Source organism: Cygnus olor, chromosome 25 (assembly GCF_009769625.2).
Source record: "Cygnus olor isolate bCygOlo1 chromosome 25, bCygOlo1.pri.v2, whole genome shotgun sequence".
Lineage (NCBI taxonomy): Eukaryota > Metazoa > Chordata > Aves > Anseriformes > Anatidae > Cygnus > Cygnus olor.
Genome location: NC_049193.1, coordinates 588611 through 616306, shown reverse-complemented (window position 1 = coordinate 616306; position 27696 = coordinate 588611). Strand labels below are relative to the sequence as shown.

The following is a 27696-nucleotide window of genomic DNA, read 5'->3' as shown; positions in this document are numbered from 1 at the left end:
GCCGGCAGGCCCCGCTTTGTGTGCGGTCGGTGCCGGGCGGGCTCCGCTCGGGGCTGCCGCGGGCCCCCGCCCCCCGCTCCCCCCGCTCCGATCTCCCCCCGACTTTCCCACGTCTTCCCCCGAGGCCTCTGCCCCCGCCCCTCCTCCCCCCCCCCTCTCCCGGCGCCGCTTCCCTCAGCCCCGGCGCCGCCCCCCGGCCCGTTCCTCCCGGGCGTTGAAGGCGGCGGCCCCGCTGCGCGCCCAACCCGCCGGGTCCCAGCCCCTTTCCGGCCGTCCCGGCCTCACGGAGCTGCTCCACACCGGCTGTGCCCCCCCCACCCCCACCGCGGGCCGTACCGGGGGAGGGGGCGGGGCTGCTCCCGACGGCCCGGCCCCGGTGCCCCCCCCCCGGTGCCCCCCGCCGGGGGCGCCGCGCCTTTAAGGCCCCCCCCCCCCGCCTTTGTTTACACCCGGGCGCCGCTTCCGGCCCTGCGCGTGCCGCCGCCTTCGATTGGTCGAGCGCCCTCCGCCGAGGCGGGGCCGTGGCGCGGCTCCCTATTGGCTGCGCGCACGTGACCGCGCCCCGGGGGGGGGCGGCGGCGGGCGCCGGAGGGGGGGGGGGGGGGCGCGGGGTGACCCCGCTCGGGCGGCGGCGGCATGGACCTGGGGGCCATGAGGATGGGCTACCGGGGGGCGGAGGAGGTGGGGGGCCGGGGGTTACCGGGAGGCACCGGGGGACCGCGGGGGGTTACTGGGGAATACCGGGAGGCACCGGGAGACCGGGGATAACGGGGGGGGGGGGGCTGTGGGAGCGGGGGGTTACCGGAGGGTTACCGGGAGGCACGGGGGGGCCGGGGGCGGCGGGGCCGGGGAGGTGCCGGGGGGTTATCGGGGGGTACCGGGAGACACCGGGAGACACCGGGAGGCTGGGGGCGACGGGGCCGGGGGCGCACCGGGGGGTACCGGAGGTCGCTGGAGGACCGCCGGGAGACCGGGGTTGGGGACAAGGGGGGGGCGGGCGTAACGGGGGGTTACCGGGAGGCACCGGGAGGCCGGGCGCGGCGGGGTCAGGGGGGTACCGGCGGTCACCGGGGGACCTCCGGCGGGCCGGGGCTGGGCCCGGGCAGGCCCCGCGTCCACGCTCGAGGCGCTGACGGCGGCCCCGTCCCGTCCCGTCCCGTCCCGTCCCCCCCCAGGCGTTCGAGGAGCGGCAGCTGGCCGCCCGCGACCCGGTGGCGCAGTTCGGGGCCTGGCTGGCGGAGGCGCTGCGGTGCCCGGCCGTGGGCGAGGCCAACGCCATGTGCCTGGCCACCTGCAGCAGGTGAGGCCGGGGGGGCGCGGGGGGGCCCCGCCGCCGCCCGCTCACCGCCGCCGCCTCCCGCCGCAGGGACGGGAAGCCCTCGGCCCGCATGGTGCTGCTGAAGGGCTTCGGGCAGGACGGCTTCCGCTTCTTCACCAACCGCCAGAGCCGCAAGGGCAGGGAGCTGGTGAGCGCGGGGCAGCGGGGGCGGGGGGGGGGGCTGCGGGCCGGGCCCCCCCGGGTCACCCCCCCGCTGTTGCGGTGCTCCCGGGGGCCGCCCGCCCGCTGAGGGCCCCGCTCCGCCGCAGGACTCCAACCCCTTCGCCTCGCTCGTCTTCTACTGGGAGCCCCTCAACCGCCAGGTGCGTCCCGGCGGCGGCGGAGGGACGAGGCCACGTCCTGGGTGCGGGCTCGGCCCCTGCGGGGTGGGAAACGGGGCTCCTGCGTCGGGGTTTGGGCTCTCCGGACGGGTCCCGGCCCCTTCTGCTTGGCTGTGAGGGACGGGCCCCGTGCGGTGAGGCGGGACGGGGGCGTGCGCGCGGTGGGGACGTGGGGAGCGACACGGGGCCTCGCCTGGGGCTGCCGGGGCCCGCGGGCAGCCCGAGCCCGCCTGAGGCTGCCCCGTGCAGGTGCGGATCGAGGGCTCGGTGAAGCGGCTGTCAGAGGAGGAGTCGGAGCAGTACTTCCACTCCCGCCCCAAGAGCAGCCAGATCGGGGCCGTCGCCAGCCGGCAGAGCGCCGTCATCCCGGACAGGGAGGTGAGCGGCGCGGGGCCGGCCGGTCCCCAGCAGTGCGGGGAGCGACCAGCGGGGCCGGGGCTCCGTCAGCAGCCGGGATCCTGCCCCTGCCGCGCTCCAGCCCCGTCCCCTTCCTTCCCCGCAGTACTTGATGAAGAGGAGCGCCGAGCTGGAGGAGAAGTACCGGGACGCGCCGGTGCCGAAGCCGGAGGACTGGTGAGCCGCCCGGTGCGCGTCCGGGAGCAGCCCGGGGCCGTGCCGCGCCGCGGGGCCCCCTCACCGCCCGCGTCTCCCCCCCAGGGGAGGCTACATCCTGCAGCCCGACGTGGTGGAGTTCTGGCAGGGCCAAACCAACCGCCTGCACGACCGCATCGTCTTCCGGCGCCTGCGGGACGGCGCGGACCCCCCCGGGCCCATGACACGGCGCGGCGAGGGCGAGTGGGTGTTCGAGCGCCTCGCCCCCTGAGGCTGCGCCTGTGCCCGGCCGCTCGCCCGATCGGCGGCGTTACCTGTGCCAAGTCTGCTGCGTGCCCCCCCGTGTCCCCGCCGTGCCCCGGCAGCGGTGGCCTCGCTCTGCCCTGCCCGAGAAACTCGTGGTGGGCTTCGGGGTGCCCGGGAGCCCGGCCCGGCCCCAGGACCCTGCAATCCCCTCGTGTCTGCTGCAGGCAGGGGCTGGCCCGTCCCGCAAACCCCCCGCTTCCCCCCGCCAGCACGTGGGGAGCAATTGCTCCTGGGGCTGCCGGTGGCTAATTAATCGTGGTAATGACTTAATTAATTATGGTAATGACTTGGGGACCGGGAGAGAGCCCTGTGAATCCCCTGCCCTCGTCCTGCGCTGCTGGGACCAATCGAGCCTCGCGTTTTAGCTAGAGCCGCGCCGTTCGCTCAGTCCGTGCGATAATTTTTGTAATTGTGGCTTTGTCGCCGCGGGTGTCCGTGGCCGGCTGCGTGTTGTCTCCTGCGTGCCCTGCCTCGGCGGGGCGCTGGGCCCCCGGCCTGTGCCCTGCCTGCTCCTGCGCTGCTTCCTCCCTGCTCGGGAGCAATAAATGCCGATCGAGCGGAGCCGTGCGTGGCTGTGGGTTAATCTTTACCCAGCAGAGCTCGGCTGCGCTCCCCGGCAGAGGGTGCTGCCGCCTCGGCCGGCACCGCTCCTGCTCTTGGGCCGCGTCCCAGCGAAACCGGGCGCCGATAACCTTCGCCCTCTCCGGCTCCGGGTGTTTGTGCGCCCAGGTGCTGCTCTCGGGGCAGGATCGTTCCCTGCTGAGGAGCAACATGGGGATGCGCGGCCTTGGCCAGCGGGGCGGGAGGGTCCCCGGGGCCTTCTGCGGGGGTCCCACAGCCGGGGGTCCCCTGCGGTGGAGCGGAGCCCCCGGGGCTGCGTGCAGCCCGCCAGCCGCTCAGGGGGGAGAGCCCCCAGTGGGACGCGGCACCTCCCCTGCCCCCTCGGCAGCTCCCTGGCCCTGCCCAGCCCGGGGCTGCCCCGCGTCCCCGCAGGGCTCAGGTGTGCCGGCATCGTCAAGGGCCCCGTGCCAGAGCCGGGAACCCCCTGGAGCTGGGCCAAGCCTGGCTGGGTGGTGCGGGGTGGGATGGGGTGGGGTGGGGTGGGGTGGGATGGGGTGGGATGTGTGGCTGCTGTGTTGCACGGTGCCTGTCCGAGGTGCCTCCCCTGCCCCGGTGCCTCCTTCACCTGACTCCCTTGGTCACCGTGGTGCGGCCGTGGTGCCCAACAGCCGGGGTGGGGTGGGAGGGGACGTGGGGCCGGCGGCACCTCAAGGAGGCGACTGCACATTCCGCTACAAGGCTGGGGGCTCGGTGGGGGTCCGTTCAGCTCCGCAGGTGCCCGCCGCAGAGGGTGACCCGAGACCTCGGCCTCCCCACCCCGCGTGCCCCCATGGTGCTGGGAGCCCTGGCGCCACCGCAACGGGCGTCACCCAGCCGGTGGGTGCCGGCCGCGCGCCCTCCCTCTTCCCCCGTCCCTTTGGGGCAGGAACCCTCGGGTGCTGCCAGCACGGGACAAAGAGCGCCTTGTGAGCGCGTGTTTGGTGAGCAAACAGCCCGGGGCGGGAGCTGCTGGGAAGCCCGGGCTGCCCTGGCAGGGGCTTTGTGCCAGGGAAGGGGTCTGGCTGCTGGCGCAGTTCGGGTTTTACGAGGGCCGGGGCCTTGTTGCAGGTGTGTGGCTGCTCCGGGGGGAGGGCAAGCCCCCGGCGCACCCCCGGGCTGGGAGCGCCGCTGGCAGCCCCCAGCCACCCCTCCCGGCCCGCAGCGTGGCGGGGCTGCCCGGTCCCGGTCCCGGTCTGTGCGCGGTCAGGTGAGGTTGTGCCTCCGCAGGGCCGGGGACTCCCCAGGGGGAGCGGGCCTGGAGCGGCGCCCAGCGCTTGGCTCGGAGCCCCGGGGCCCGGAACCGCCCGCGCCTCGTGGCACAGCTCCGCCACCGGCCCCGTGCCCTGGGGCAGCCGCACGCGGGCACTGCGCTCCCTTTGTTCCCAGACCTGCTTTATTAACACGGAGCAGCAGCAAGAGCTCGCAAAAGGCGCAGCTCCCAGAAAAGGAAAGAAAAAAAACAGAGGAGCTGCGAGGGCGGCCTGGCCCCGGGCTGTGCTCGGCTCTCCCCTTCCGGGAGCAAAGAGCAGCTCCCGGGGCGGGCAGGACACCGCTCCCGGTGGGACGCCGCGGGGACACCGCAGCCCCCCGAGGTCCCTGCGGGAGCCGCTCCGCGAGGGTTTGCTCCGTCCTGCGGGCCCGGGGCCGGGTCCTGCCGGATCCAGCGGGGCGAAGATCGGCACAGACGGGCCCGGTGCGCGGGGCTGCCGGAGCACGGGGTGGTGGCAGCCCCTGGGGACGAGCAGGGCTCTGCCCGGTGTCACCTCCGGGGCCGGGGGGGGCCGGGGCCACGGCACCGCGCTCGGGGCAGCGCCGAGGGATGGGGCTCCCGCAGCCAGCACCCGCGGGGGCTGCGCTCAAACAGGATTGTGGCTGTCTGCTTAAATAAAGTCCGACCCGAGTCACTTCTCCTTCCACGGTGCTGGGGGGGGGTCCGGCCAGCCCCGCAGCGAGCCCCCCCGCTCCGTCGTGTCACCGGCACCGAGCCGAGCAGGATGGGAGGCTGCAGGGGGGCGGGGGGGCCGCGACCCGCTGGGACCGTGCCCCCTCCCGGCCTCATTTCTCCTCCCGCTCGGTGCCCGTGCAAAGGCCGGGGTTGTCGGCCAGCGTCGCCCGCACCTTCTTCTTCTCCTTGAAGCGGCCGGAGTTGGAGACCTTCACGTGCTTGCCCTTGCTGCTCTTGTCCACGATCTTCTCCAGGCGGGCGGCGAACTCGGGCGTCCCCTCCTCGCCGCTGCCCTCGGGGCCGTCGCCGGCGTGGACGTCGGGGCTGTCGTACAGCACCTTGGGCATGGACTTGCGCTTCCGCAGGAAGGTCAGCTTCCACCAGCTGTGGCTCTCGGCCATCGCCGCGGGGCGCCTGGGGGGGACGCGGGGGTTACGGCCGGGAAGGGGCCGGCACCGCCACGCCGGGGGGGCGGCAGTGCCGGGCTCCGCCGTGTCCCCGGGCTGCCCCACGCAGCAGGGCCGGCGGCGGCCCCGGGAGCGAACAGGAACCGGGAAGCAGCCGGGAGCCGGCGGGGGCCAGGGCCCCGCGTCCCTGCTGCCGGGGCCGTGTCCCAGCCCCGGTGCTGCGGGTGGCAGCGGGACGGCCGCGGGGCCCCGGGGGTGGGGACGGTGTCCCGGTGCTGGGGGTCCCCGGGCTCCATCCTGGGCGTGGGGACGAGGCGGCCCCGTGCCCGCCGGTGCCACCGCTGGCCCCGCACACCGGCCCCCGCCCCACGGCCCCCGCCCGGCTCCGCCAGCCACCGAGCGCTGGCCCCGTGCCCCCGGCGGTGTTTTCAGTGCCGGTGTCCGAGGCCACCGCGTCACCCAGCACCGGCACCGGGACGTGGCCAAAACCCCCGGTGGTTCGGGGCCTCCCGCCTCGGGGCCGCGTCGTGCCCGGTGGCACCGCCGGTGGCAGGCGCCCACGGCCGGGCTGGCGGCGCCCCGCGCCCCCCCGAGAGCCTCGCTGCTGCCCGTACCTGCGCCTCCCGCCCCGCCGCGGGCCGGGCACACCGGTACACCGGGCACACCGGGCAGGGCCCGCACCTGCCGCTGCCCCGCCGCGAGTCAAGGTGAACCCGCGCCCAAACCCCTCCCGCCCGGGCAGGCGGCGGGGCCGGGCCGCGCTGCGCTGAATATTCATGACGGGGGGCGGCGGCCGGGCCCCGCCGGCGGCAGCCCCGAGCCCCGAGCCCCGGGGGGGGTCCCCGGGCGGGTTCCCGGCGGGGTTCGCCCCCCGGTGCCGGCCGTGCCCGGGGCGGGCTGCGGGGGCGCGGTGCCGCCGGGGGCACCGGGCTGGGGCCGGGCAGGGCCCGGAGAGACCCCGCCGGTACCCGCTGTGCTGCGGGGGGGCACCGGGGGTACCGGGCGGGGGCAACGTGCGGCGGGGGCACTGCCCCGGGGGCGCGGGGCGGGGCCGGGAGGGGCGGGGCCGGGCGGGGCGGGGGCGGGGCCTGGCGGGAGGGGCGGGGCCTGACCGGGAGGGGCGGGGCCATCCCGGTGCCGCCCCCTGCCCGTTCCCTGCCGCCCGCGCGCCACTGCGCATGCGCGCTGCGCTCCGCCCCGAGGGCACCTCCCGGCCCCGCCCCGCTCCCATTGGCCGGGCGCCCCCTCCTCCTCGCCAATCAGAACAGCGGCGCGTGGCGCTCTTTCCCCCCGCCCCCGAGCCGCCTCCTCCCGATTGGCGGCGGGGCGGAGCTCGCCGGGCCGGGCGCGTCGCGATTGGCTGCGCGGCGGGAGCCGAGCGGGGATTGGCTGGGAGGGGGCGGGGCGGACGGGGCGAAGCGGAAGCGGCGGCAGCGGCGGCGACGGCGGGCGCGATGCAGGTGGGGACGGGGACGGGGGCGGGGGCGGGGACGGGGGCGGGGACGGGGGCGGTGCCCCGGTGCCCCGGTGCCCCGGTGCCCCGTCCTGGTGCCCCCTCCCCCCTCGTGCCGCCCGCAGGCCCCGCCGCAGGACTACCGGGACGTGCCCATCGACATCCAGACCAGCAAGCTGCTGGGTACGGCGGGGCCGGGACCGGGGCCGGGGGCTGGGGCCGGGACCGGGGCCGGGGCCGTCACGGGGCCGTCACCTCCCCCGGGCCCCCGGTGCCGCCCCGCCGCAGCCCCGCGCTGTCCCGCAGACTGGCTGCTGGACCGGCGGCACTGCGGGCGGCGGTGGCAGGCGCAGGCTCGGGCCGTGCGGCAGAGGATGGAGGCGGCGCTGCGGGACATGCCCGAGCACCCGGAGATCCGGCAGCTGCTGGCGGGCACCGGTGAGCGCACGCACGCACGGCGGGGGCCGGCTCCCCCCCCCCCCCCCCGCCCCGGTCCGGGTGCGCGGCCCCGGGGACGGCCCGGTGACGGCGTCTCCCCCGGCAGCCCTGCACTACTTCCACTGCCTGCGCATCGTGGAGATCCTCAGGGGCACCGAGGCCTCCACCAGGAACCTCTTCGGGCGCTACTCGTCCCAGCGCATGAAGGTGAGCGGGCACCGGCACCGGCACTGGGACGGGGCCGGCAGCGGCCCCGCGCTCACTGCCCCCCCCGCCCTGCCGCCCCCCGCCCTGCCTCCCCCTCCTCTGCCTCCCCTCCAGGACTGGCAGGAGATCGTGGCGCTGTACGAGAAGGAGAACACCTACCTGGGTAGGGCCGCGGGCAGGGCTGCGATGGGGAGGGGGCACACGGGGGGGGGGCTGCCATGGGCCGCACGCAGCCGAGGACTCCGGGTGCCCGGGGCCGGCAGGGGCCCGCGTGGCAGCTCAGGGCCCCGCCACCGCCCCGCAGCCGAGCTCGCCAGCCTCCTGGTGCGCAGCGTCAGCTACGAGGCCCCCGCGCTGCGCAAGCAGATCAGCCGCTGCCAGCAGGCCCAGCAGGACTTCGCGCGCCGCGAGGAGGAATGTCAGCTGGCGGCCGCTGAGCTGCGCGAGCGCTTCTACGCCTCCTGCAAGCAGTACGGCATCACCGTGAGTCCCCGGCCCTGCGTGGGGACCCCGTGTCCCAGGGGTGTCCCCACAGCACCGTGCTACCCGTGGGGGGAGCTGGGGGTGGAGGGTGACGCCTCTGCTCCTGCCCAGCTCTGCGAGCGGGGGGTGAAGCTGTCCCGGGGTGTTTGTGCACGTGCTTCCCCACCCCAACACATCCCTGCTCCCTCCCCAGGGAGACAACGTGCGCCAGGAGCTGCTGGCCCTGGTGAAGGAGCTGCCCTCGCTGCTCTCCGGGATCGGGGCAGGAGCCAGCGCGCTCACCGAGGCCATCGAGCTGTACGAGGCCTGCGTGGAGTTCGTGTGCGAGAGGTGGGCGCGGGGGCAGGACACCCGGGGGTGTCTCCCAGTGGGACCCTGCTGGGGTGGGGGACATCGGGGGCTCCCTGCCCTGCACCTGACACCGAAGTCCCCGCGGCGCCCACCAGCTCAGCAGAGCCAGTGCTGCCCCTGCTGCGGCACGTGGGGAGGAGAGGCAACACCACCGTCTACGAGTGGAGGACGGGGCTCGAGCCCGTGCGGGTGGAGCGGCCGGAGGTGCAGGAGGTGCCGGAGCAGCCGAAGGAGGACGCGGTACGAGCCGGCCCTGTGGTGCTGGGGGCTGTGGGTCTGTGCTGCAGCGGGCTGGGGAGGCGAGCGTCTCCCGGCAAAGATCTGCCTCTCCCCAGCGTACCCGCTGCCTTCCTGCAGCGTCTGATCCTGCTGGGAGGGTGCAGCGGCAGGAGCAGGGCTGTCTCGGGGCCAGGGGACGGTGGGGGCTGTGGGGCAGCCTCCTCCAGCAGAAACGGGGGAGGCTCCCGGCTGGGAACGGGCAGGACGGCTCGGGGGGGCTCAGGGGGTCGTTGCCCTTCTTGCCACAGATCGACTGGGGAGACTTCACGCTGGAGCCCAGCGGGGCAAGCGACGGCGCCGCTGCTGGCGGGGGAGCGCAGGACGAGATCGACTGGGGCATCACGCTGGAGCCCAGCCCCCAGGTGACATCTGGGCACGAGCTCTGGCCCTGCTGGGGCACCGGGGGGGTTGTGGGTGCCCCCCTCACTGGGTGCGCCCCTCGCTGGGTGCCCTCTGTTTTGCAGCAGGACGATGGCATTGACTGGGGTGATGGCGAAAGTGACGGGGCCCAGATCTCGGTGGTGGAGGCTGGCACCGAGGGTGAGCATGGCCACGGGGGGGCGTGGGGGTCCCTGCCCCCCCCGCCTGCGGTGCCCCGGGTGCAGAGCCGAAGGTGGGAGCGGGGCAGGGGGCACAACGGCGCCGTCGGAGCCGTGGACCTCCCTTCTCTGCTCCCCCCCCAGGGCCTGAGGGGGTCGCTCGCGGCTCTGAGGCCCTGACGCTGCTGGAGCACGCCGAGACGCGGAACCGGTTCATCGACGAGCTCATGGAGGTGAGCGGGGCCGGGGCGGCTCGGGCGCCGTCCCCACGCGGGGTGGGGTGCTGGCCGCCCCCCCCCAGCGGCGCTGTCCCCGCAGCTGGAGCTGTTCCTGGCGCAGCGCCTGGTGGAGATGGAGGAGGCGGAGGCCGACGTCCTGGCCGCCAGCCAGTTCCAGCTGGCCCCTGCCGCGCTGCAGGGCCAGACCAGCGCCCGCGTGGGCTCCCTGCTGGCCGGCACCCGGGCGCTGCTGGGCCAGCTGGGCGCCCGGCGCACGCAGCACCTCTTCACCATCCTCGCCTCCCCCAGGTCGCCTCGGCGGGGGCGCGGGGGGGGGCTGGGGGTCGGGGCCGGGGGCAGCGGGCTGGGGGCGCCCCGGGGGGCAGCGGGGGGTGACGGAGGCGCTGCCTCCCCCCCCGCAGGTACGTGGACCGCGTCAGCGAGCTGCTGCGGCAGAAGCTGAAGCAGGCGGAGCTGCTGCTGGCCAAGAGGGAGGCGCTGAGCCGGAAGCGGCAGGAGGCGCTGGCGGAGCAGGGCGCCCTGGAGCCCAAGCTGGACCGCCTGCTGGAGGGGACCAGGGAGCTCCAGCAGCTGGTGAGGGACGGAGCGGGGCTGCCCCCGGCTGCCCCCCCGCCCCCCCTCACCCGGCCTCTGTCCTGCAGATCGAGGCCGACATCTCCAAGCGCTACGGCGGGCGGCCGGTGAACCTGATGGGCGTCTCGCTGTGAGCGGGTGGGGTCCTGGCCCCCCCCCCGAGGGGTCCTGGGCCCCCGCTCCCCTTGTCCCTCCCCAGCGGTACCGTGGCCGCGGGCTGGGCGCTGCTCAATAAAGCTGAGGCCCCATCCCCGTGTCTGTCTCGCTGCGCCCCTGGGGGTCTCGGGTTGGAGCCCCCAGCCCAGGGCCGGCACCAGGCTGACCCCGGAGCCCAGCGCCCGTCCTCGGGGGGCCGCTGCTGATTTAATTTCGATTTTAATCTCGGAGCCGCGGGGGTGATTCAGGGCCCGCTGCCGGTGCCTCCCGTTAACGCCTTCCCGTTGAGCTGCCACCGCTCGGTGTTCCTGCCGCCCGGTGCGGGGGGGCCGCGAGCGGTGGTTGGAATTCCCGGGGGGGCCGTGGGTGCCCCCGGCCCGCCGGGGCTGCGCGGGGGGGCTCCGGGGGCCGGCCCCGCCGTCTCCGCGGCTCACAAAGCGCTTTTAGCCGCCCTTAGCCGCCGCGGGACCCCGGCCCCCGACCCCCCCCGCGGCCGGGGCACAGGGCAGCGGCGGGGCCGGGGCCGGCGGCACCGCGGGGCTTTAACGGGGATTAAAGGAGCGGGGGGGCGGGGGGGGAGGGAGGGACGCGCGGCGGCTCCGGCACACAAAGGCGCGGGGCAGGGCCGGGCCCCCCCGGGCTCCGCCTCCCCCTCCGCGGCTGCTGCTCCGCGTCCCTGCCGGGGAGGAATTAATCACAATTACGGGGCCGCCCATCTGCCAGGGGCCTGCCCCGAGCTGCCCCCCCCGACCCCCCCGCAGCAGCTCGCTCCATCGCTGCGGGGCGCGGCGGCACCGCCGGGGCAGCGCCATCTGGGGGGGTCCGACCCCAGCGCCCCCTCACCCCGCGGGGCCCTCGCCTGTCCCCGCAGCCCCGGGTCCCCCCCGCTCGCCCCCAGCCCCTCTCCCCGCTCCCAGCCCGGTTCTCGGGGGCAGCTTCCCGGCGGTGGGGGCGGCCGAAGGCACGGGGCTGGCGTCTGCCCGAGCTGCGCCCCCCCGCCGGCCCCCCCCGGCCACGTTTCCCCCGTCGGTGCCCTTTAGGGCAGGCGCCGCAGCTGCGCGGGGGCCCCAAATCTCCCCGTTAAAACGACGCCGAGCGGGGCGACAGCTGCCCGCCGCACCGGGGACACGTCTGTCACCCCCCGGGGCGACAGCTTCGCGGTGGGGGGCACCGAGCCCGCGCCCCCCCTGCCCCGGGGGCCTCCGGGTGCATCTCCCGCGGCCGGGGGGGACAGGAAAATGGCAAAGGCCGTGAGGGACAAAAGCGGGACCGGGGGGGGGCCTCTGGGGGGGGGCTTGGCCAGCCCCGTGCGGGGGGAACGGGCGGCAAAAATGGGCCCGGGGGGGGGCGGCTCTGGAGAGCCCCGGGGCGGGGACGCTGCGGAGCCTCGGCCCCCCCAGCGGCCCCCGCGGGGCCCGGTGTTGTCCCGGTTCGTTTCGTTCCCTTCTGTTCTCGCCCCCTCCCTTTCTCCGCTTTTCCTCCCCCACCCCGCAGACAAAACGCGGCTGCCAGGCTGGGGCCGGGCCATCCATCACCGCCCCCCCGCGGCTCCGCGCCCCCCCGGCCCGGCCCGGCCCTGCCAGGGGGGGGGGGCCGCGGGGCCCGGGCAGGGGCGGGAGGGGGCAAGGGGGGCCCGGGGGGGGGGCAGGGCCGGTGGCTGTGGTTCGGGGCCGAGCAGGTGCGTGCGGGGGGGGCAGGGAGGAGCCCCTCCCGGGAGGCCGCACGGTGCCCCCCCCCGGCCCCACTGCGCTTTGTCCTCGTGCCCCCGGCAGCTGCGAGCCGCGGGGCTTCCGCGCCTCCCCCCGCCGTTCTCCGCCCCCCCCCCCCCAGCTCGGGGGCCCCCCGGGAGGGGACGCGGAGTCCGAGGCCCCCCCGCCGGCCACCCGGGACCGGGGGGGGCTGGGACGTGCGGGGGGCTGGGCGCGGCCACCTGCCACCCCCCGGAGGGGCAGCGCCGCCAGCTGCTGCCCGGAGCCGCCGCGTCCCGGCCGGGCCGGGGCCATCGATCACGGCGGGCGCGGAGCAGCTGCGCGGGGCCGCGGGGGGGGGGCGGGGGGGCGGCCCCGGGGGTCCCGAGGCGGGGGCGCGGCCCAGCCCCCCCGCACTGCCCCGCGCCGCCGGCAGGGGGCGCCGCAGGACCGCGAATGGGCGGCCGGGAAGGGGCGGGGCCGGGCGGGCAGGGGGCGGGGCCGGACGCCATATAAGGAGCGGGGCCGGGGAGGGGCGGGGCTATGCAAAACCGCGCCGGGGCTCGGCCGGGGGGCGTCGCGCAAGAGGCGGCGGCAGCGGGGCGGGGGGGGAGCCGGGTCCCGGGGGGCTCCCAGCCCCCGGCCCGCCGTGCGTGGGGGGGGGGCCTGGGCCGGTGCCGTGTGACCGTGGCGGACCGGGCTGGGCCCGCCCCGATCATCTGCAGCACCTGCGGGTGCTCGCCCACAGCCACCCACGGGTGGGCGGCAGGGGGGCGCCCGGCTGCGGGCACCCCCCGGTGGGGCTCGAGCCCCCAGGGACCCGCTGGGGTCCTGCGGTGCGGCCCTGCCCCGGGTGGCAGCGGGGAAGCCGCAGGGAGCCGTGTCCGTGCTGCAGGGGGAGGTCGCCTCTGTCCCCAGAGGGGTCGCGCCAGGGCTGAGCCCCCGGCCCGGAACGACGGGGGCAGCCCCGGGCCTGGAGCAGACGGCGGGGAGCGGGGAGAGGGGCGCCGGGAGCCAGGAGCTGGGGGCAGCAGCTTTATTCGGGGCGCACGGAGCCGAGCGGCTGGGGCAGCCCCGGGAGGCCCAGGGGCAGCCCAGAGCCATTTGGGCTCCATGGTGGCCACACGGGAGGGCTGGAGGGCGGCGAATCCTTCAGCTCTCCTTCAGGAGCGCTGAGCGGTTCCCTCGGCGTTCTTAATGCCGGGGGTGGGAGCTGGCGAGGGGCCGCTGACGGGGAGCTGCACCCGCTGGGCGCTTCTACTTGTGGGGGTCAGCGGCTCCCGCGCCCCCCTGCTCACGGCTGCCCACCAGGTAGTCGAAGAGGACGAAGCCGTAGGGCGCGGGCTCGGGGGCCTGCGGAGAGGCTGAAGGTGTGGGGGGGGGGGGGGGGGCGGGGAGGAGACGGGGTGGGGGGGCAGCATGGGGGCCGGCACTCACCCGTGGGCCCAGGCGCTGCAGCACGCGCTGCGGGTCGCTCTCCAGGATCACCCTGCGGGCAGCGGGTCCGGCACTGTCCCGTGGGGCCTGGGCAGCTCCGGTGCTCCCGGCGCGGCTCTGGCCCCAACCCCGGCTGCGCCCCTGTTGCCACTGCCCTGCCTCAGTTTCCCTCCCCATGCCGGGTGTTTTATGGTGCCTGGATGAAGGCTTGGGGACGGCGCTGCTGCAACGTGGCGAGCTGGGCACCCACATCTACTGGGGCTGCCCCGTGTTTGGTCCTGGGGCTGCCCCACTGCCAGCACCCACGGGGCCCAGGCTGCCCCCCGGCCTCACCCCCTGTCCACGATCTCGTCCACCACCAGGAAGGCCCCGTCCAGGTTCTCCAGCAGCCAGCGCTTCTCCAAGTCCTTCCTGCGGGCGAGCCCCCGGGAGGTGTCCCACGCATGTCCCCTCGCTGGGTCCCAGCCCACGGCGCCACCCAGGGCGAGCTGCCCCCCGCCCTGCCTCGGGGTCCCCTTGGGGTGGGGGGCACTCACCGCAGCACGAGGCCGAGGGCGTCGCAGAGGCAGCCAAGCACGGCCGACAGCATCAGCTGCGGGAGAGCGGCGTCAGCGAGGCCCCGCGGGTCCGGCCCCCCCAGCCCCCCATACCTCGTTCTCCTGGGGGCCCCCCACCACGTAGAAGAGGAGGTCGCTGCTGCTCCTGTAGACCACGGTGAGTCCCTCCAGGCAGGCGATCTCACCTGCGGGGACGCAGGACGGTGTCCCCTCGGGATGTCCCTGAGCACACCAAACCTTTTGCAGCCCCCCCCCCCCCCACCGCAGAGGCTCCCCCCGTGCTCACCGCCTGCCCCGCAGGTCTTGCTGAAGATGCTGCTCTCGAAGGCCGCCTGCTCCTGCGCCGTGGGGAAGCTGCTGTCGTAGTACTGGGAGGCGGGGGGGGGTCAGCACTGCGGCCAGATCCAGCACCCCGACCCCCCTGGAGTGGGGAAACCACGGCAGCGAGGCCGGGGCCGAGCTTCACCTTGGCCAGGAGCCGCTGCCCGCGGCTGTCGAGGATGAGCAGCGCCTTCACCGTGTACAGCGAGGGCTCCTGGGGGCACAGGGGCTCAGCCCCCCCGGGCCAGCTGCAGCTGGGTCCTGCCTCGCGCTGCCTGGGGACGCCTGTGCTCCCCCAGCCCCCCCACCCCACTGTGGTCCCCCCCCTCTGTTTTTTGGGGACCCTCCCTCACACCCCTGCCCCGTACCCCATCCACTCCCCCCCATTTCTCCCCATTTCCCCACCTCTCCCCCCACTCCCCCCCCATTTCACCCCCCAACTCCCAAGTTTCTCCATTTCCCACCGTCTCTGGGGTTCCCCCATTTCCCCCACCCTCCCCCTCCTGTCCCCCCCCCCCATTTATCTCCCCTTCCCCCCCATTCCCCCCTCCCTTTCCCACCCGTTTCTCCCTGTCCTGCGGTGGCCACAGGAAGTTCCTGGCTGCCCCCATCCCCGCTGCCCCCGTCCCCGCTGCCCCCGTCCCGGCCGTACTGGCAGCCCCGTGGGCTCCATGGCTCCGCTGCCCCGGGCAGCCCCCCCGTGCCCCCCCCGGCGCTGACGTTGCTGCACCCAGCCCAGCCCGGCCCCCCCCGGGCCCTGCCCCTGGCCCCGGTGCCACCGGCCTTGTCCCGGCAGCAGCTGGTGTTCCCCTGAAAGCCCCCCCCGGCCGCCTGCAGCAGCGGAGGGGTGGGTACAGGGCCCCCCAGGCTGGGTTCCTGCACCCCAAGGTGCTGCAGTGCCTGGCTGCTATGGGGGGGCTGCTCCCCAAGGACTCCCCCCACGAACACAGGCACTTCGACAGAGCAGTGACTGGGGGGGTTGCGATGGGGTGAGGTGCAGACCCAGTGGGGCAAGGAGCCCCCCCCCCCCCCCGGGGGTGCCAGGTTTGGGCTCCACCAGTGGGTGCCCCCAGTGCAGGCTGCGGGTGCTGCCGGGGGGGGGGGGGTCGGCACCACGCCGGGGCCCGCCCTGCCCCGGGCTCCCGTGCCCTGCCGGTGACTCACCGGCTGCGCCCCAGCCGCCTTGGTTTGCTTCCACCGCCGGGGCCGGGGTGCTGGGGCTGGAGAGGCTGGAAACGGGGCTGGAGAGGCTGGAAACGGGGCTGGAAACGGGGCTGGAGAGGCTGGAAACGGGGCTGGAAACGGGGCTGGAGAGGCTGGAAACGGGGCCGGTAACGGGGCTGGAGAGGCTGGAAACGGGGCTGGAAACGGGGCCGGTAACGGGGCCCGGCCCTGCCGCTCGCAGCCCCAGCGCTGGGGAGCTCCTGCGAGGCCCCAGCCCGAGCTGAGAGCCCCCTGCCCTCCCCGGGCGTGTTTCTGTGGGGCGCGGGGGGGCCGCGCCACCAGCGCACGGCAGCGCCGTGCGTGCCCCAGGAGCTCGGAGCAGCCCCCGCCGCGCCGTGCCGCAGGGCCGCTGCTGTCCCCGAGCGGCCCCGGGTGCGGTTTTCACGCAGCTCCGCACCAATTCTGCTGCTACGAGGCCCTGAAGCCGGCGGAGGGCCGGGACCGGCCGGCTGCCAGGCTCCGCACGGCCCCGGGGGGCTAAAAATAACGCGGCCAGGGGCAGCCGGCTCGGGTTGCTGCCGGCAGCGCCCCTCAGCCCCGTCCCCGTCCCCTCGGCTGCCTGGGGAGGCGCCAGGAGGGCTCCAGGAGGGCTCCAGGAGGGCTCCAGGAGGAGGGTTCCGGGACGTGCCCGCGCCCCACGACCGCAGGGTGCGGTGGGGACAGGCAGACGCTGTGTTGTGCTCGCCAGCCCTGTCACAAGGCCCGGGCTCGGTGACACCCCCGGCTCGCCCCCCCCGGCTCGTGCTGCGCGGAGCGGGAGCCGCTCTCGCAACGGAGCCGTGCCCGCCCCGCCGGCCGCCGTTGCCTCACGGACTCGTCGGTTGCGGCGGGCCGGGGCCGGGGCCGCGCCCCGCCTCTCGTGGGCGTTCGGGGGTTGTTTTGCAGCGAGCAGCGCGATGGGGGGGGGGGGGAGGGGGGGGCCGGGGCACAGCGAGCGGCCCCGACCTGCTCGGCCCGGGTGCTGCCGGCCCCCTGCCCGCGCTGCCCCGTCCCTGCCCCCCGGGGTGGGGGAGCTCCGGGCCGCTGCCGGGGCGGCCCCGGTCCGGGGGGGCTGTGCCGCCGGTCCCCACCCCCCGGCTGCGCTCAGAGCTCGGTCCCCGCACCCAAACCAAGCCCTGACGAAGGGCGCCGGGGGAGGCGCCAGGGGCCACTTCGCGTCGCGTCGCCCGGCCCGGGGAGCTCAGCACCGCGCGGCGCTCGGCCACGGAGCGGCCTTGTCGGGCCCTGCCCGGGCCCAGCGCCGGGGCCGAGCTCCCGGGGCCGATCGAGCACCGGCTGCAGCCGTCGCCGCCCGGGGGGAGCAGCGCTGGGCCGGGCGTCGGGGCCCGCGCTCGCTGTCCGCCTTTCTCGGACCAACTCCTTGTGGGCTCTGCCGTCCGGCTCGGCCCGGCCGGGCCGGGCGCTGCCGAGGGGGGGCCGCGGGGTGGGGGGGGTGCGGGGGGTGGCGCTGCCCGGGCCCGGGCCCGGCCCCGGCTCCCCGCAGGCCTCGGCCGTGAGGGCCCGGGGCGCTCGGCGCCATGGCAACGGCTGCGGGGCGGCGGGGCGGTGCCCGCGCCGCGGGGATTGGTGCTCGCGGCTGTCACTCAAGCTGCCGGGCCGGCGGCTGGCCGCCGAGCGCCGCGTGATTGCCGGCTGCCTCTGTCGCTCGGCCGAAGCCTCGCGTCCCGTTGGGCGGACGCTACGTCGATCATGACGCGAGGGGCGGGTCTCGCGGCGTCGCTTTTCCTCGCCGATTGGTCCAGCGCGCGGCCGTCGGGCGAAGCACCGGGGCCATCGTCGCAGTCCGCACGCCGATTGGCCGCCCCGCCTGCCCATCATGGCGGCGGCGGGGGCGGGAGCGACGCCTCGCCGCCACCGCCCATTGGGCCGCCGCCCGGTCCCGCCTCCCCGCGGCGGCTGCCGATTGGCGGAGGGGCCGCGCGAGGCGGGAGGGGGAGGCGGGGGCCAGGGCGGGGAGCGCGAGCGGGGCCGGCGGCGGCGGCGGGGCTGGGAGCGAGCGGCGGCGGCGGCGGCGAGCGGGTAGCGGGGGGGGCGGGGGCCGGGGGGCGCGGGGCGGCGGGGCCGGGGGGCGCGGGGCGCCTTGACGGGGCCGGGCGGGGCCCGCGGGGCCGGGGCCCGGGGGGGGCCGCGGGGCGGGGCGGGGCGGGGAGGGGCCGCGGGGGCCTCGTGCTCCCGGTGCCTCGCGGGGGGGGGGAAGCCCCGGGAGCCCCGGCGGGGCCTCGCCGCGCGCCGCCGGCGGGGTCCCGGCTGCGGGAGCAGGCCCCGGGCCCGACCCCGACCCCGTCCCCTCGGGCCGCGGCGAGGGGCGGCCGGGCCCGGGCCGGGCGCGGGGGCCGGGCCCGGGCCCGGGGGCACCCCCCGGGGCACCCCGCCCGGGCACCCCCCCCGGCCCCGTCCGGTTCCGGTGCCCGGCGGGGCCCGCAGGAGCCGTCCCGGCGCTGAGCTCCGGGCGCCCAAGCCCGGCCCCACGGCCCGGCCGCTGGGGCGGTGACAGGCGGGGCCGGGGCAGCGCGGGCGGCCCGGGGGAGCAGGGCCCGGCGGGGCTCTGCGCTGCGCTGCGCTGGTGGAGTTGTAACCCCCCCCCGCTCCCCCCCCAGAAATGCTTTCTCTGAAGAAATACTTCACTGAAGGCCTCATCCAGTTCACCATCCTGCTCAGCCTGATCGGTGTCCGCGTGGACGTGGACACCTACCTGACCTCGCAGCTGCCCCCCCTGCGGGAGATCATCCTCGGGCAGAGCTCGGCCTACACCCAGACCCAGTTCCACAACCTGCGCAACACCTTGGACGGCTATGGCATCCACCCCAAGAGCGTAGACCTGGACTATTACTTCACGGCTCGCCGCCTGCTCAACCAGGTCAGGGCCCTGGACAGGTTTCAGGTGCCCAGCACCGAGGTGAGCGCCTGGCTGGTGCACAGGGACCCCGAGGGCTCCGTGTCCGGCACCCAGCCCAGCGCCGGCATCGCCCTCGAGAACGGCGGCGGCCTGCAGGATGGGAGCGGCCCCGACGGCGGCGTGAGGGAGAGCGGGGCCGAGCAGGGCTTCGGGGAGGAGCTGGAGGACCTGGGAGCGGTGGCTCCCCCGGTGAACGGGGACCTGACCAAAGAGGTAGGCAGCTCCTTGTGCGCGTGGTGGGGAGGAGGGGGAGCTCCTGGAGAGCTCGGGCCGGGCCGGCTCTCGCCGCTTCGACGGCCGCCGGAGCGAGCGGCGCTTTGCGTGCGGCGTGTGCGTAGCGCGTGGGAACGGCAGGCTCCTGCCTGGGAGCTGGTGGGGCCGAGGTGCGGCGCGGTCGGAGGCTCCGGGTGTGCGCGCGGGGTCGTTTTTCCTTTTTGTTGGCTTTGTTCTTGGTCTGAAAGCGGTACTGGAAGGGGAGAGCGGGCCGGGGCCAGCGCTTCAACGTGTGCACGTAGCTTTGTGTTGTGAAACCGATAAAATAACGCCGGGAAATAAACACAGGCGTTGGGTAACAGCCCCAGCCCAGGTGTCGGCGGGGTGGTTGGGTTACTCGGCTCTGGAGTTCGTCCAGTCGAGATGTTTATGGCTTGGTTTTCATCACAGAGGGGTGGGGAGAGGTGAACTGGAAAGCGGTTTATTTTTCTGTCTGGGCATAACCTTTCAGATGCTGTGACGCAATCGAGCCCTGGTCCCTGGTAGCTGCTCCGCTCTTTCCTTTTTGGCACTGGTTTCTTTGTCACGGCACGGTCAGCCTCGACGTCTCCCTGGCCGCGCCGCGTGGACGTTAGTGCTGAGTTGCAGCGTCGGGCGCTTCCAGCGTTGCTGTTGTCTCCTAAATCGGTCGGGTCTGAGCTCAGGCGAGCTGCCGAGGAGTTGGGGCATGGAGAGGGCGGGAGCCACCCCGCCGCCGCCGTCCCTGTCCCCAGCAGGGGCGCCGGGGGGCTTTGCAGGCGGCTCTCGGGGATGCTGTGAGCGCTCATCACGTGGCTTTGGCTCAGCGGGAGGCCGGAGATGGTGTAAAGAGAGCGGTGTGAGCACACGCACGCGGCGGGGACCGTGGCGGCCGTTGTTTCAGGTGGCGCTGCCGCAGGACGAGCGGCCGGTGCTGTGGCCGTGGGCAGCCGCGGGACCGAGCCCAAACCCCTCCGGGCCTCGCGCCCGCTTTGTGGAGGGGTCCCGGGAGGTGCCGCCGCCTCGGAGCACAGCACAGGCGTCCCCATGGCCGGGGTCTGCCCCGGTAGCCGAGAGGCAGGTCCCTGTTGGGGAAGCGAGGGAGACTTTGGAGTGCCCGGTGCAAGGTCACGTGCGGCCTGCGGAACAGTTCCTCCTCCTCCTCCTTCCTCCTCCTCCTCCCCCTCCTCCCCCTCCTCCTTCCTCCTCCTTCCTCCCCCTCCTCCCCCCCCCCGGCTCCTGGCTGCAGACCTGGAGCCTGGGCGCGCGCTGTGGGCTGTGTCTGCCCAGCAGAGCCTCGGAGGAACCGGGCTCAGATTTTGTAGAGGGCACCTGCAGGCGGGGGGGCGGGGGGTCGACAGCGCTGCTGGTTTCTGGGGCCTTAGAGCGCAGCCGGGCTGGGAGCAGCAGCACGCGGGGCCCAGCGCCCTGCTGGGGGCTCGGGGCTGGGGGCGATCCCCGGGGGGGAAGCCCTGGGCAGCCCGGGCGGGCAGAGCACGGCTGTCCGCGCGTCTGTCCAGCCGTCTGCCCGGCCGCTCCCCGGGGCAGGGCGGGAGAGCTGTGCCTGGGCCAGCCCGGCCAGCCGCGGGGGCTCTGCCACCCTGCTCGGCCCCCTCGGCCTCCCTCCTCCTTCCTCGCGGCCTCTTGCCCCGGGCTCGGGGGCCAGGGGAGGCTCCGGCGGCACCGGGGCCGGGAAATCCTGCCCGGCCGCCCCGCCTCGGCACGGGCACGGCGCCGCCTTGCCCCGGGGCCAGCGGCAGCCGGGGCCGGGGCCTGGGCCTGGGCCTGGGCCTGCCGCGGGGACGCTCCGGAGCCCGCGGTCCCGGTTCAGGGCCCTGCCCGGTGCCCCCCCCCCGGTGCTCCCCCCCCCGTGCCGCTGTCACCCCCCCGCCCCCGCCGGGCCGTGCCGGCAGCAGCGCCCGGTGCCCCGCGGGGCTGGGGCCTGGCCCCGTTCCGTGGCCCGGTGGAGCCGGGCGGGCGCTGGGGCGGCGCGGGGCGGGCGCGGCCTCCCCCGGGAGCGGGCCTGGCTCCGGCCGGCGGCGGCTGGGGCCGGGCAGGGCGCGGGGCTCCCGGCGGGGCCGGGCCGGAGCCGGGGCTCGGCCTCCCGGGGTCGGCTCCCGGTCCCGCGGGGCTGCCCCGGGCGCTCTGCGGGGACAAAGCCCCGGCCCCGGCCGTTCCCTTCCCCCCGCGGCGCGGCGGGGCCGGGCGGGAGGCGCCGTTGCCGGTTCCGGGGAGCCGGGCCCCGAGCGCTTCCGCGGGGACGCAACCGGGGGCACCGCGGGGCGGGGCCGCCGCCGCCAACCGGCCCCGGGGCCGCCCCGCAGCCCTCCCCCGGCCCGGGGCCGCGGCCCAAGGTCACCGCGCCCGGCGTGGGGGGGCGGCCGGGCCGGGGGGGGCGCGGCGGGGCCGCTCGGGCCGCGGCCCGGTGCCGCGGCGGCGCCCGCGGGGCGGGGAGGGCCGGGGGGGGGGGGGTGCGGCCCCGGCCGTGCCGCAGCCGGGGGAGGCGGCGGGTGGGGGGGGGGCGGGGGCGGCTCCCCGCGGTCACCGGAGGGGCGGGGCCCGGGGCCCGGCGCGGCCCCGCTGCGCCACGGGGGGGGCGGGGCGGGGCGGGGCGTGCCGGGGGCGGGGCTCCGCGCCGCGCGGCCGCCGATTGGGCGGGGCGGCGGCGATTGGCGGCGGCGATTGGCGACGGGCGCGGGGCGGGGCGGGGCCCCCGGCGGGGCGCGGGGGGTGGGCGGGGCCCGGCGGCGCCGCATCCCGGCGGGGCGGGGCGGGGCCCGGCGGCGCCGCAGCCAAGGTAACGGCGGGGGAGGGGCGGGCGGGGCGCGCCGCAGCCCGGCCCGGGCGGGCGGCGGGGGCCGAGCGGGGCCGCGGGGCGGGGCGGGGGCGGCGGGGCCGGGGGCACCTGTGGCCGGCGGGGCGGGGCGGGGCGGGCGGGGAGCGGCTCCCGCCGCCGGCCGGGGATGCGAGCGCGGCGCCGCGCCCCGGGCAGCCCGGCCCGCCGCTCCCCCCCGGGACCATGAGCGGAGCGCGCCGCGGCCCGGGCGGCAGCTGGGGCCATGAGAAAGGTACCGGGGGGCGCCGGGGGGCGCGGCCGGTACCGGGGAGGGGGCGGCCGGGCGCGGCCCCCGGTGCGCGGCCGGGGCCGGGCGGGAGCGGGGCCGCCCGGCGCGGTCGGGTTGCATCAGGTGGCGGCGACTGCGGGGACGGTGGCGGCGGCGCTGCCCTCCCCTTATGCAAATGGCCGGGATCGCACCACGGGGCTGATGCAAGGCGGCCGCGCCGCCGCCGCCGCCACATTGGCCCGGCCGCCTCCTCGCCCTGCGCCGCCGCCGCACCGGGCCGCCCCCGCCATGGGGAGCGCGCCCGCCCGGCCCCGCCGCAGCGGCAGAGGCAGGGGCCGGGGCCGGGACCGGGGCCGGGGCAGAGCCGCCCCCGGGAGGCCGCGCCCCGGGCTGCGATGGGCAGCGGGCGCCGCGCCCCGCCGCAGGAATGGTGCGAACGGGAGCGGGGCCGGGAACGGGCTGGGGCCGGGAGCTGCCGGCCGGGCGCGGGGGGCCCGGCCCCGGCCCCTGCCCCTGCCGCTGCCCCTGCCCCTGCCGCTGCCGAAGGAAACCTTGTCTGCCTTTCAGGACATCGATTTGATTGACATCCTGTGGAGACAGGATATCGATCTCGGCGCTGGGCGAGAGATTTTTGACTACAGCCACCGCCAGAAGGAGAGCGAAGTGGACAAAGACCTGAGCGATGGGAGGGAGCGCGGGGACGGCTGGCGGAGCGCAGGGAGCGAGGGCCTGGACAGAAACCTGCTAGTGGATGGCGAGACCGGGGAGAGCTTCCCTGCGCAGGTAACGCCCGCGTCCGTCTGCTGGCGTCCGTGTCCGTGGCGATGCAGCGCCCGGGTCCGCGGCCCGCTGCCGGCGCGGCGGCATTGAGCGTGACTTTGTGCGGGGCTCTGCAGGGCGAGGGCTGCCCGGGCAGACAGGAGGACCTGACGGTGGGAGGCGCAGGCTGCCTGCCGGGCCGGGGAGCTGCGGCGAGGCGGGCAGGGTAACAGCCGTGTCGTTGCCGGCGTGGCGCTAGGACGAGGGCTGCTGGCTCGCGCCGTGCCTCTGGGCTGTCTGGTGAGGCAGTGGCGTGGTGCAGCGTAGGCAGGCGCAGTCCCCTCCAGCCTGAAACCGAGCGCTGGCGCTGGCAGGGGGTGAGGCTCGCTGGGAGCGCGTTCCCTTCCCTCCCCTGGTGCGCTGAGGGGCAGCGCTGACACTCTCCGGAGCAGGAGGATGGAGTCTGCGAAGCACTGGGTGGGGCCTCTGGCTCTTTTTGGATGCGCTGCAATAAAGCTGTGCTGTAGGAGCTTGTTTTTCGCCACCACCTCCCTAATCCTGGGGCTACGATCGCTTGTGTTTTGCATCAGGTGCCTGGCGCGGAGGACCAGACAGCTCTGTCCCTGGAGGAGTGCCTTAGGCTGCTGGAGGCCACCTTCCCTTTCGGGGAGAACTCGGAGGTGAGCGGCGGTGGCTGCAGAGGGGGCGATGGGTGGCAGCCTGCGGACGGCGCTCGTTAGCTCGCTGGGATTTCAGCGCCTCTCGTACCCCAACCCAGACCGCAGAACGGGCAGTAAATTGGGTTAGGCTGTGTAAGGAGGCTCCAGGCATCACGCCCGCAAAAGTAGCGGTGGGGGGTGGTCACAATTAATTAAAGACTTCTGGCTTTGCTTCTAATTAGTTCATAGCGAACTGCGGAGGAATAACTGCAACCGGTTCGCTTTGAACAAAGGAGAAGCGGTTGCCGGCGTGGAGGTGGAAGGGCACCCGGGGATGGCTGCCTTCCTGGCCGGCGCTGCTCAGCCGGGGACTGACTCTGCCTCACGTGGTTAGTTTCCAGCTGCAGATGTCTCCACCCTGAGCGAAGCTGTGCCCAGCGAGAGCCGGCCCGCGGGCATCCAGAGCAGCCTGCTGTCTCCTCTCCTCCCAGAGACCGAGTCTCCCTTCGACCTGGAGCAGCAGTGGCAGGACCTCATGTCTATCATGGAGATGCAGGTCAGCTCTCGCCGCGGCTGTGACGTGGGATCAGCGTCCGGAGGTGGCTGATGCCAGCCGGGGGGGGAACCTGAGGGGTGTCCGTGGGAAGGTGTTCGCCCTTCCAGGCACGTGTTACTGCTTAGCTGAATTTAAAGTAGGTTCAGCGGCTGTTCCGAGCACCTAATTCCCGGAGAACTGCAGTTTGGGGTTAGTAACAGCTGCTTTGGTTCTGTCCCGGTCTGTGCAGTGACACTGTGTGCCCGCGTGGGTGTTGCTGGCAGCGTCGTAAACCTCCTGCAGCTGGCAGATGATGCTGGGGTCACTGGAGACATAGCTCCTTCCCTGGGATCTAGAAGCATTGTCCTCTCTTCCTTGGTGTGCGCCGGTGGTGAAGGGCACTGGAAAAGGCAGGGCTCGAGCGAGGTTCATTCACCGAATGTTTCCCGTCTCTTTCAGGCTATGGAAGTGAACAACACGACCGCTGAAACCCTGTACAACGGCACAGGCGGGGACCTGCTGGCTTCTAACTACAGCCTCGCTCCAAACACTCCCATCAATCAGAATGTCAGCCTGCATCAGGCCTCTCTGGGCAGCTGCTCCCAGGACTTCTCCCTCTTCAGCTCTGAAATCGAAAGCCCCTCCATGGCTGGCAGCTCAGCCCTGCTCCAGCTGGCGCCGGACAACTCCACCGGCCTCAACACCACCTTCAGCTCCACCAACTTGAGCGGCATCTTCTTCCCCCCGCAGCTGAACAGCACAGTCAACGAGACGGCTGGCCCCGAGCTGCCCGACCCGCTGGGCGGCCTGCTGGACGAAGCCATGCTCGATGAGATCAGCTTGATGGACTTGGCTATTGAGGAAGGTTTCAACCCGGTGCAGGCCTCGCAGCTGGAAGAAGAGTTTGATTCTGACTCAGGTCTTTCTCTGGATTCTGGCCACAGCCCTGCTTCTCTTAGCAGCTCAGAAGCCTCCTCCTCCTCTTCCTCCTCCTCCTCCTCCTCCTCTTCTTCCTCCTCTTCCTCCTCCTCCTCCTCCTCCTCGTTTTCCGAGGAAGGAGCTGTCGGCTACAGCTCAGACTCTGAAAACGTGGACTTTGAGGAAACGGAAGGGGCAGTTGGGTACCAGCCTGAGTACAGCAAGTTCTGTCGCATGAGCTATCAGGACCCGTCGCAGCTCCACTACTTGCCTTACCTGGAGCACGTTGGCCACAACCACACCTACAACATGGCACCGGGGACGCTGGATCCCGAGGAGCCCAAAGTGCCCAGCGCAGGGAAGAAGAGCAGCAAGGAGAAACCGTCAGAGTTCCTGGACAAGCAGATGAGCAGGGACGAGCATCGAGCCAGAGCCATGAAAATCCCTTTCACCAACGACAAGATCATCAACCTGCCCGTGGAGGAGTTCAACGAGCTGCTCTCCAAGTACCAGCTCAGCGAGGCGCAGCTGAGCCTCATCCGAGACATCAGGAGGCGAGGCAAGAACAAGATGGCTGCCCAGAACTGCCGCAAGAGGAAGCTGGACACCATCCTGAACCTGGAACGGGACGTGGAGGACTTGCAGAGGGACAAGTCCAAACTGCTCAGGGAGAAGGTGGAGTTCCTCAAGTCCATCCGCCAGATGAAGCAAAAGGTGCAGAACCTCTACCAGGAAGTGTTCGGCCGCCTGCGGGACGAGAACGGCCAACCTTACTCTCCCAACCAGTACGCCCTGCAGTACGCCAGCGACGGCAGCGTTATTTTGATACCTCGCACCTTGGCCGACCAGCAGGCCAGGCGGCAGGAGAGGAAACAGAAGGACCGGAGGAAGTGAGGGGGGCACGCGGGAGGAGCGGGAGACTCGCTCAAGGTAGAACTGGAGAAGGGCTGAGCCTGGAAGTGCTTAGAGGAACTTTCATGCCTTCTTATCCAATATATCTTCTCAAACATGACTGCTGCCGGTCAGTGTACAGGAGGGACTGCGGGCGCTGCACGCTGCGTTTGAGGGCTCCCTGCGGGGAGGGACGGGGAGGAGCGGACAGTGCACTGGCGAGCCCAGCACCTTCCACAGCCTGGAATCCTTTGAGCGCAGGAAACAAGCTGGCATCACTGGTGGGGAGATCAGCAGAGGCGGAAAAACTACTGTTAGGAACTGGCTTTAAGTAAGAAAAAGAGATTTAAGCAAATGAACTTAAGCTATAGGAGAGACATTTTTCTGAACTTCCAAAGTTCTGTGATTTCAGGTAGTTGGGTTTTTCTTTTCGTTTTCTTTTCCTGAACCAGTTTTGACATCGGTGTGTGTGATTCGACCTGACTTAATTCCAGATTAGCCAACATCCCTTCCTAGATCAGACCAGTGCACACATGGAAACACACAAGTGGTGCGACTTCCATTAACCCTTTCCAGTCTGAGGGAGCTCAGGCAGGGCTTGCGGGAGAGCCCTTACCGTATGCGTGGGGGAGCTGTGACGCCTTGGGGGCACCGAGCTGGGGTGTGAGGATCTCTTGGGGGCGGCAGGGAGGGGGGACTGGGAAGGGTTAACAGAACCAGTGCGCTGCGCATCCCCACCACACTCACAGAGCATGTCACTGCCGCGCCAGCCCCGTGCTGGGCCGCTGGGATGCGTTAGATGAGAAGGCAGCAGTAGCCTGCATGCAGATGCTGTCTTCTCCCACTGACTGGCCGAGGAACCGCTTTGGGGGGACGTGGGGAGGGTGGGGGCAGCCAGGGCCCGCGGGCGCGGGGCGGGTGTGCGGCAGCGTGGGGCGGGTACAGCCCGAGGAGTGGCGCGCTCCTACCCCAGGCCGTGGGCTTGTCACTTATAGAACTAGACATCTGTTAGGATTCCTGTTTCTTAACCGCGCTTTGATTTTGTAGGGCTTCCGCCCTGTTTTCCCTATAGGGTCTAGAGTGCTTGTGTTGAGTAAAAGGGAGAAGCCCAAACGTTCAAAGCTGCTAAATGTTCTCTTTGCCATAAAGACTCAGTGTAACCGTGTGATCACATTATAGGATTCTCTTCTGTCCCTAGGTGTTGGTCTGACTTCCTTTGTTTTAAGGAGGGGGGTGGGGGTAGTGCCTTGATCACTGTTGGTCTCCGCCATGGAGACGATCCTAGAAGCTGTATTTACAATATAGCACAGCTGGGAGTGTACCGACTTTACCAGCAACTGAAAAGCTTAAAATGGCTTTCGGAGCCAGTCCTGTGCATGTGATACGGGGTGAGGGCGTAGCGCTGAGGGGGAGCGGCGCGCGGAGACGCGGGTGGTAACAGAGGAAACCTGGTAATGCCAGAGGAAGCGAGCTGCTGCCGGGGGGGGCTGGAGAAGCCCGGGGCAGCGCAGGGCTGCTGAGAAGGAAGACGTCTGGCGTGGGCACACGTTTTCCAGGCTGTGGGGAAAGGAGCTGCATCTCGGAGTGCGGCATGGGGGGGCCGCGGGTGCTTGCCGTGTTCGCTGCGGCCCTGAGGGGCGTGCGGCGGCCGTGCCGAGACCACAGCGGGGCTCCCCCATCCCGGACTCCTGAGATCCAACAGCTTTACTTACGCGTGAGATGAAGCACAAGTGGTGGCGATGTGGGTGTGGGGAGGTTGGAATGGAGCCCTGCGTGTATGTTTTAAATTATTTTACTCTTATATACTTTATTTTAATGATCTGTGACCTGTCAGGGAAAGAAGAGAGATTGTGTGAGCACAGGACAAAAAAAATAAAACGGCTTATTCACTGTACAAGCATTTGTTTCATGTTTTTATTTTCCTATTATTATTTTTATTTTCTTTAAGCTGAAGCACGTTAGGGAAACTAAACCGCGTTTCTGCGGGGGTCCTGCTCCCCACCAGCAGCTCCTGGCTCCCTCTGCTGTGCTGCAGCTGGGCGCAGGTCGGGTTTGCCTCGTGCTCGGGGCAGGAGCTGCAGCCGGCCCGCCATGCAGGTACCGGCCTCAGGGGAGGGAAGAGGAAAGCCTCGCCTCGCTTGCGGTGCTTGTGGAAGGGAAACAGGCTGGAGGGTGCAGCCCTCCCCCCCATGGCCCCAGGCTCCCAGAGGCAGCGCACCGTGCCCAGCTCTCCCCTGGCCGCACCAACGGGCGGCACGGCCGCGGCCCTGCTGCCCTTACACCAGCCCCGGGTTCGGCCACGTCCAGGCCCCAGCACCGGGCACAGGG

General features: G+C 73.6%; 5 protein-coding genes across 12 annotated transcripts; 3 read left to right on the top strand and 2 right to left on the bottom strand.

Annotated features, from left to right (window-relative positions):
* Positions 1–426: 426 nt before the first annotated feature.
* Positions 427–3078, top strand: PNPO (pyridoxamine 5'-phosphate oxidase). Of its 3 annotated transcripts, XM_040537088.1 has the most exons (7): positions 467–681; positions 1176–1300; positions 1367–1466; positions 1588–1641; positions 1909–2037; positions 2162–2232; positions 2317–3078. In XM_040537088.1, the coding sequence occupies exons 1-7, from the start codon at positions 637–639 to the stop codon at positions 2480–2482; spliced, it is 690 nt and encodes a 229-aa protein (XP_040393022.1). In that variant the 5' UTR covers positions 467–636; the 3' UTR covers positions 2483–3078. The 3 variants fall into 3 exon arrangements, with proteins under 3 accessions (XP_040393021.1, XP_040393023.1, XP_040393022.1); XM_040537087.1 differs by having other exon boundaries at positions 427–681; positions 1909–2232; XM_040537089.1 differs by lacking the exon at positions 1588–1641 and having other exon boundaries at positions 441–681.
* Positions 3079–4490: 1412 nt separating this feature from the next.
* PRR15L (proline rich 15 like) lies at positions 4491–6305 on the bottom strand. The gene is made up of 2 exons (XM_040537090.1): positions 6084–6305; positions 4491–5476 (listed from the first exon to the last, which is right to left on the bottom strand). The coding sequence occupies exons 1-2, from the start codon at positions 6245–6247 to the stop codon at positions 5173–5175; spliced, it is 468 nt and encodes a 155-aa protein (XP_040393024.1). The 5' UTR covers positions 6248–6305; the 3' UTR covers positions 4491–5172.
* Positions 6306–6868: 563 nt separating this feature from the next.
* Positions 6869–10281, top strand: CDK5RAP3 (CDK5 regulatory subunit associated protein 3). Of its 6 annotated transcripts, none has more exons than XM_040537083.1 (14): positions 6869–6929; positions 7048–7105; positions 7229–7360; positions 7467–7567; positions 7682–7730; positions 7872–8050; positions 8244–8380; positions 8497–8641; positions 8929–9042; positions 9145–9220; positions 9364–9452; positions 9538–9746; positions 9860–10031; positions 10100–10281. In XM_040537083.1, the coding sequence occupies exons 1-14, from the start codon at positions 6924–6926 to the stop codon at positions 10163–10165; spliced, it is 1533 nt and encodes a 510-aa protein (XP_040393017.1). In that variant the 5' UTR covers positions 6869–6923; the 3' UTR covers positions 10166–10281. The 6 variants fall into 6 exon arrangements, with proteins under 6 accessions (XP_040393017.1, XP_040393014.1, XP_040393018.1 ...); XM_040537084.1 differs by having other exon boundaries at positions 6885–6929; positions 9148–9220; XM_040537080.1 differs by having other exon boundaries at positions 9364–9746.
* Positions 10282–12897: 2616 nt separating this feature from the next.
* COPZ2 (COPI coat complex subunit zeta 2) lies at positions 12898–14909 on the bottom strand. The gene is made up of 8 exons (XM_040537079.1): positions 14843–14909; positions 14336–14404; positions 14156–14237; positions 13963–14054; positions 13849–13904; positions 13646–13723; positions 13313–13364; positions 12898–13228 (listed from the first exon to the last, which is right to left on the bottom strand). Exons 1-8 carry the CDS (start codon positions 14861–14863, stop codon positions 13133–13135), a joined length of 546 nt encoding a protein of 181 aa, XP_040393013.1. The 5' UTR covers positions 14864–14909; the 3' UTR covers positions 12898–13132.
* A 2450-nt stretch (positions 14910–17359) lies between these two features.
* On the top strand, positions 17360–27258 carry NFE2L1 (nuclear factor, erythroid 2 like 1). The gene is made up of 6 exons (XM_040537078.1): positions 17360–17433; positions 18012–18523; positions 22174–22389; positions 22956–23045; positions 23419–23580; positions 24019–27258. Exons 2-6 carry the CDS (start codon positions 18014–18016, stop codon positions 25369–25371), a joined length of 2331 nt encoding a protein of 776 aa, XP_040393012.1. The 5' UTR covers positions 17360–17433; positions 18012–18013; the 3' UTR covers positions 25372–27258.
* The last annotated feature ends 438 nt before the right edge of the window (positions 27259–27696 follow it).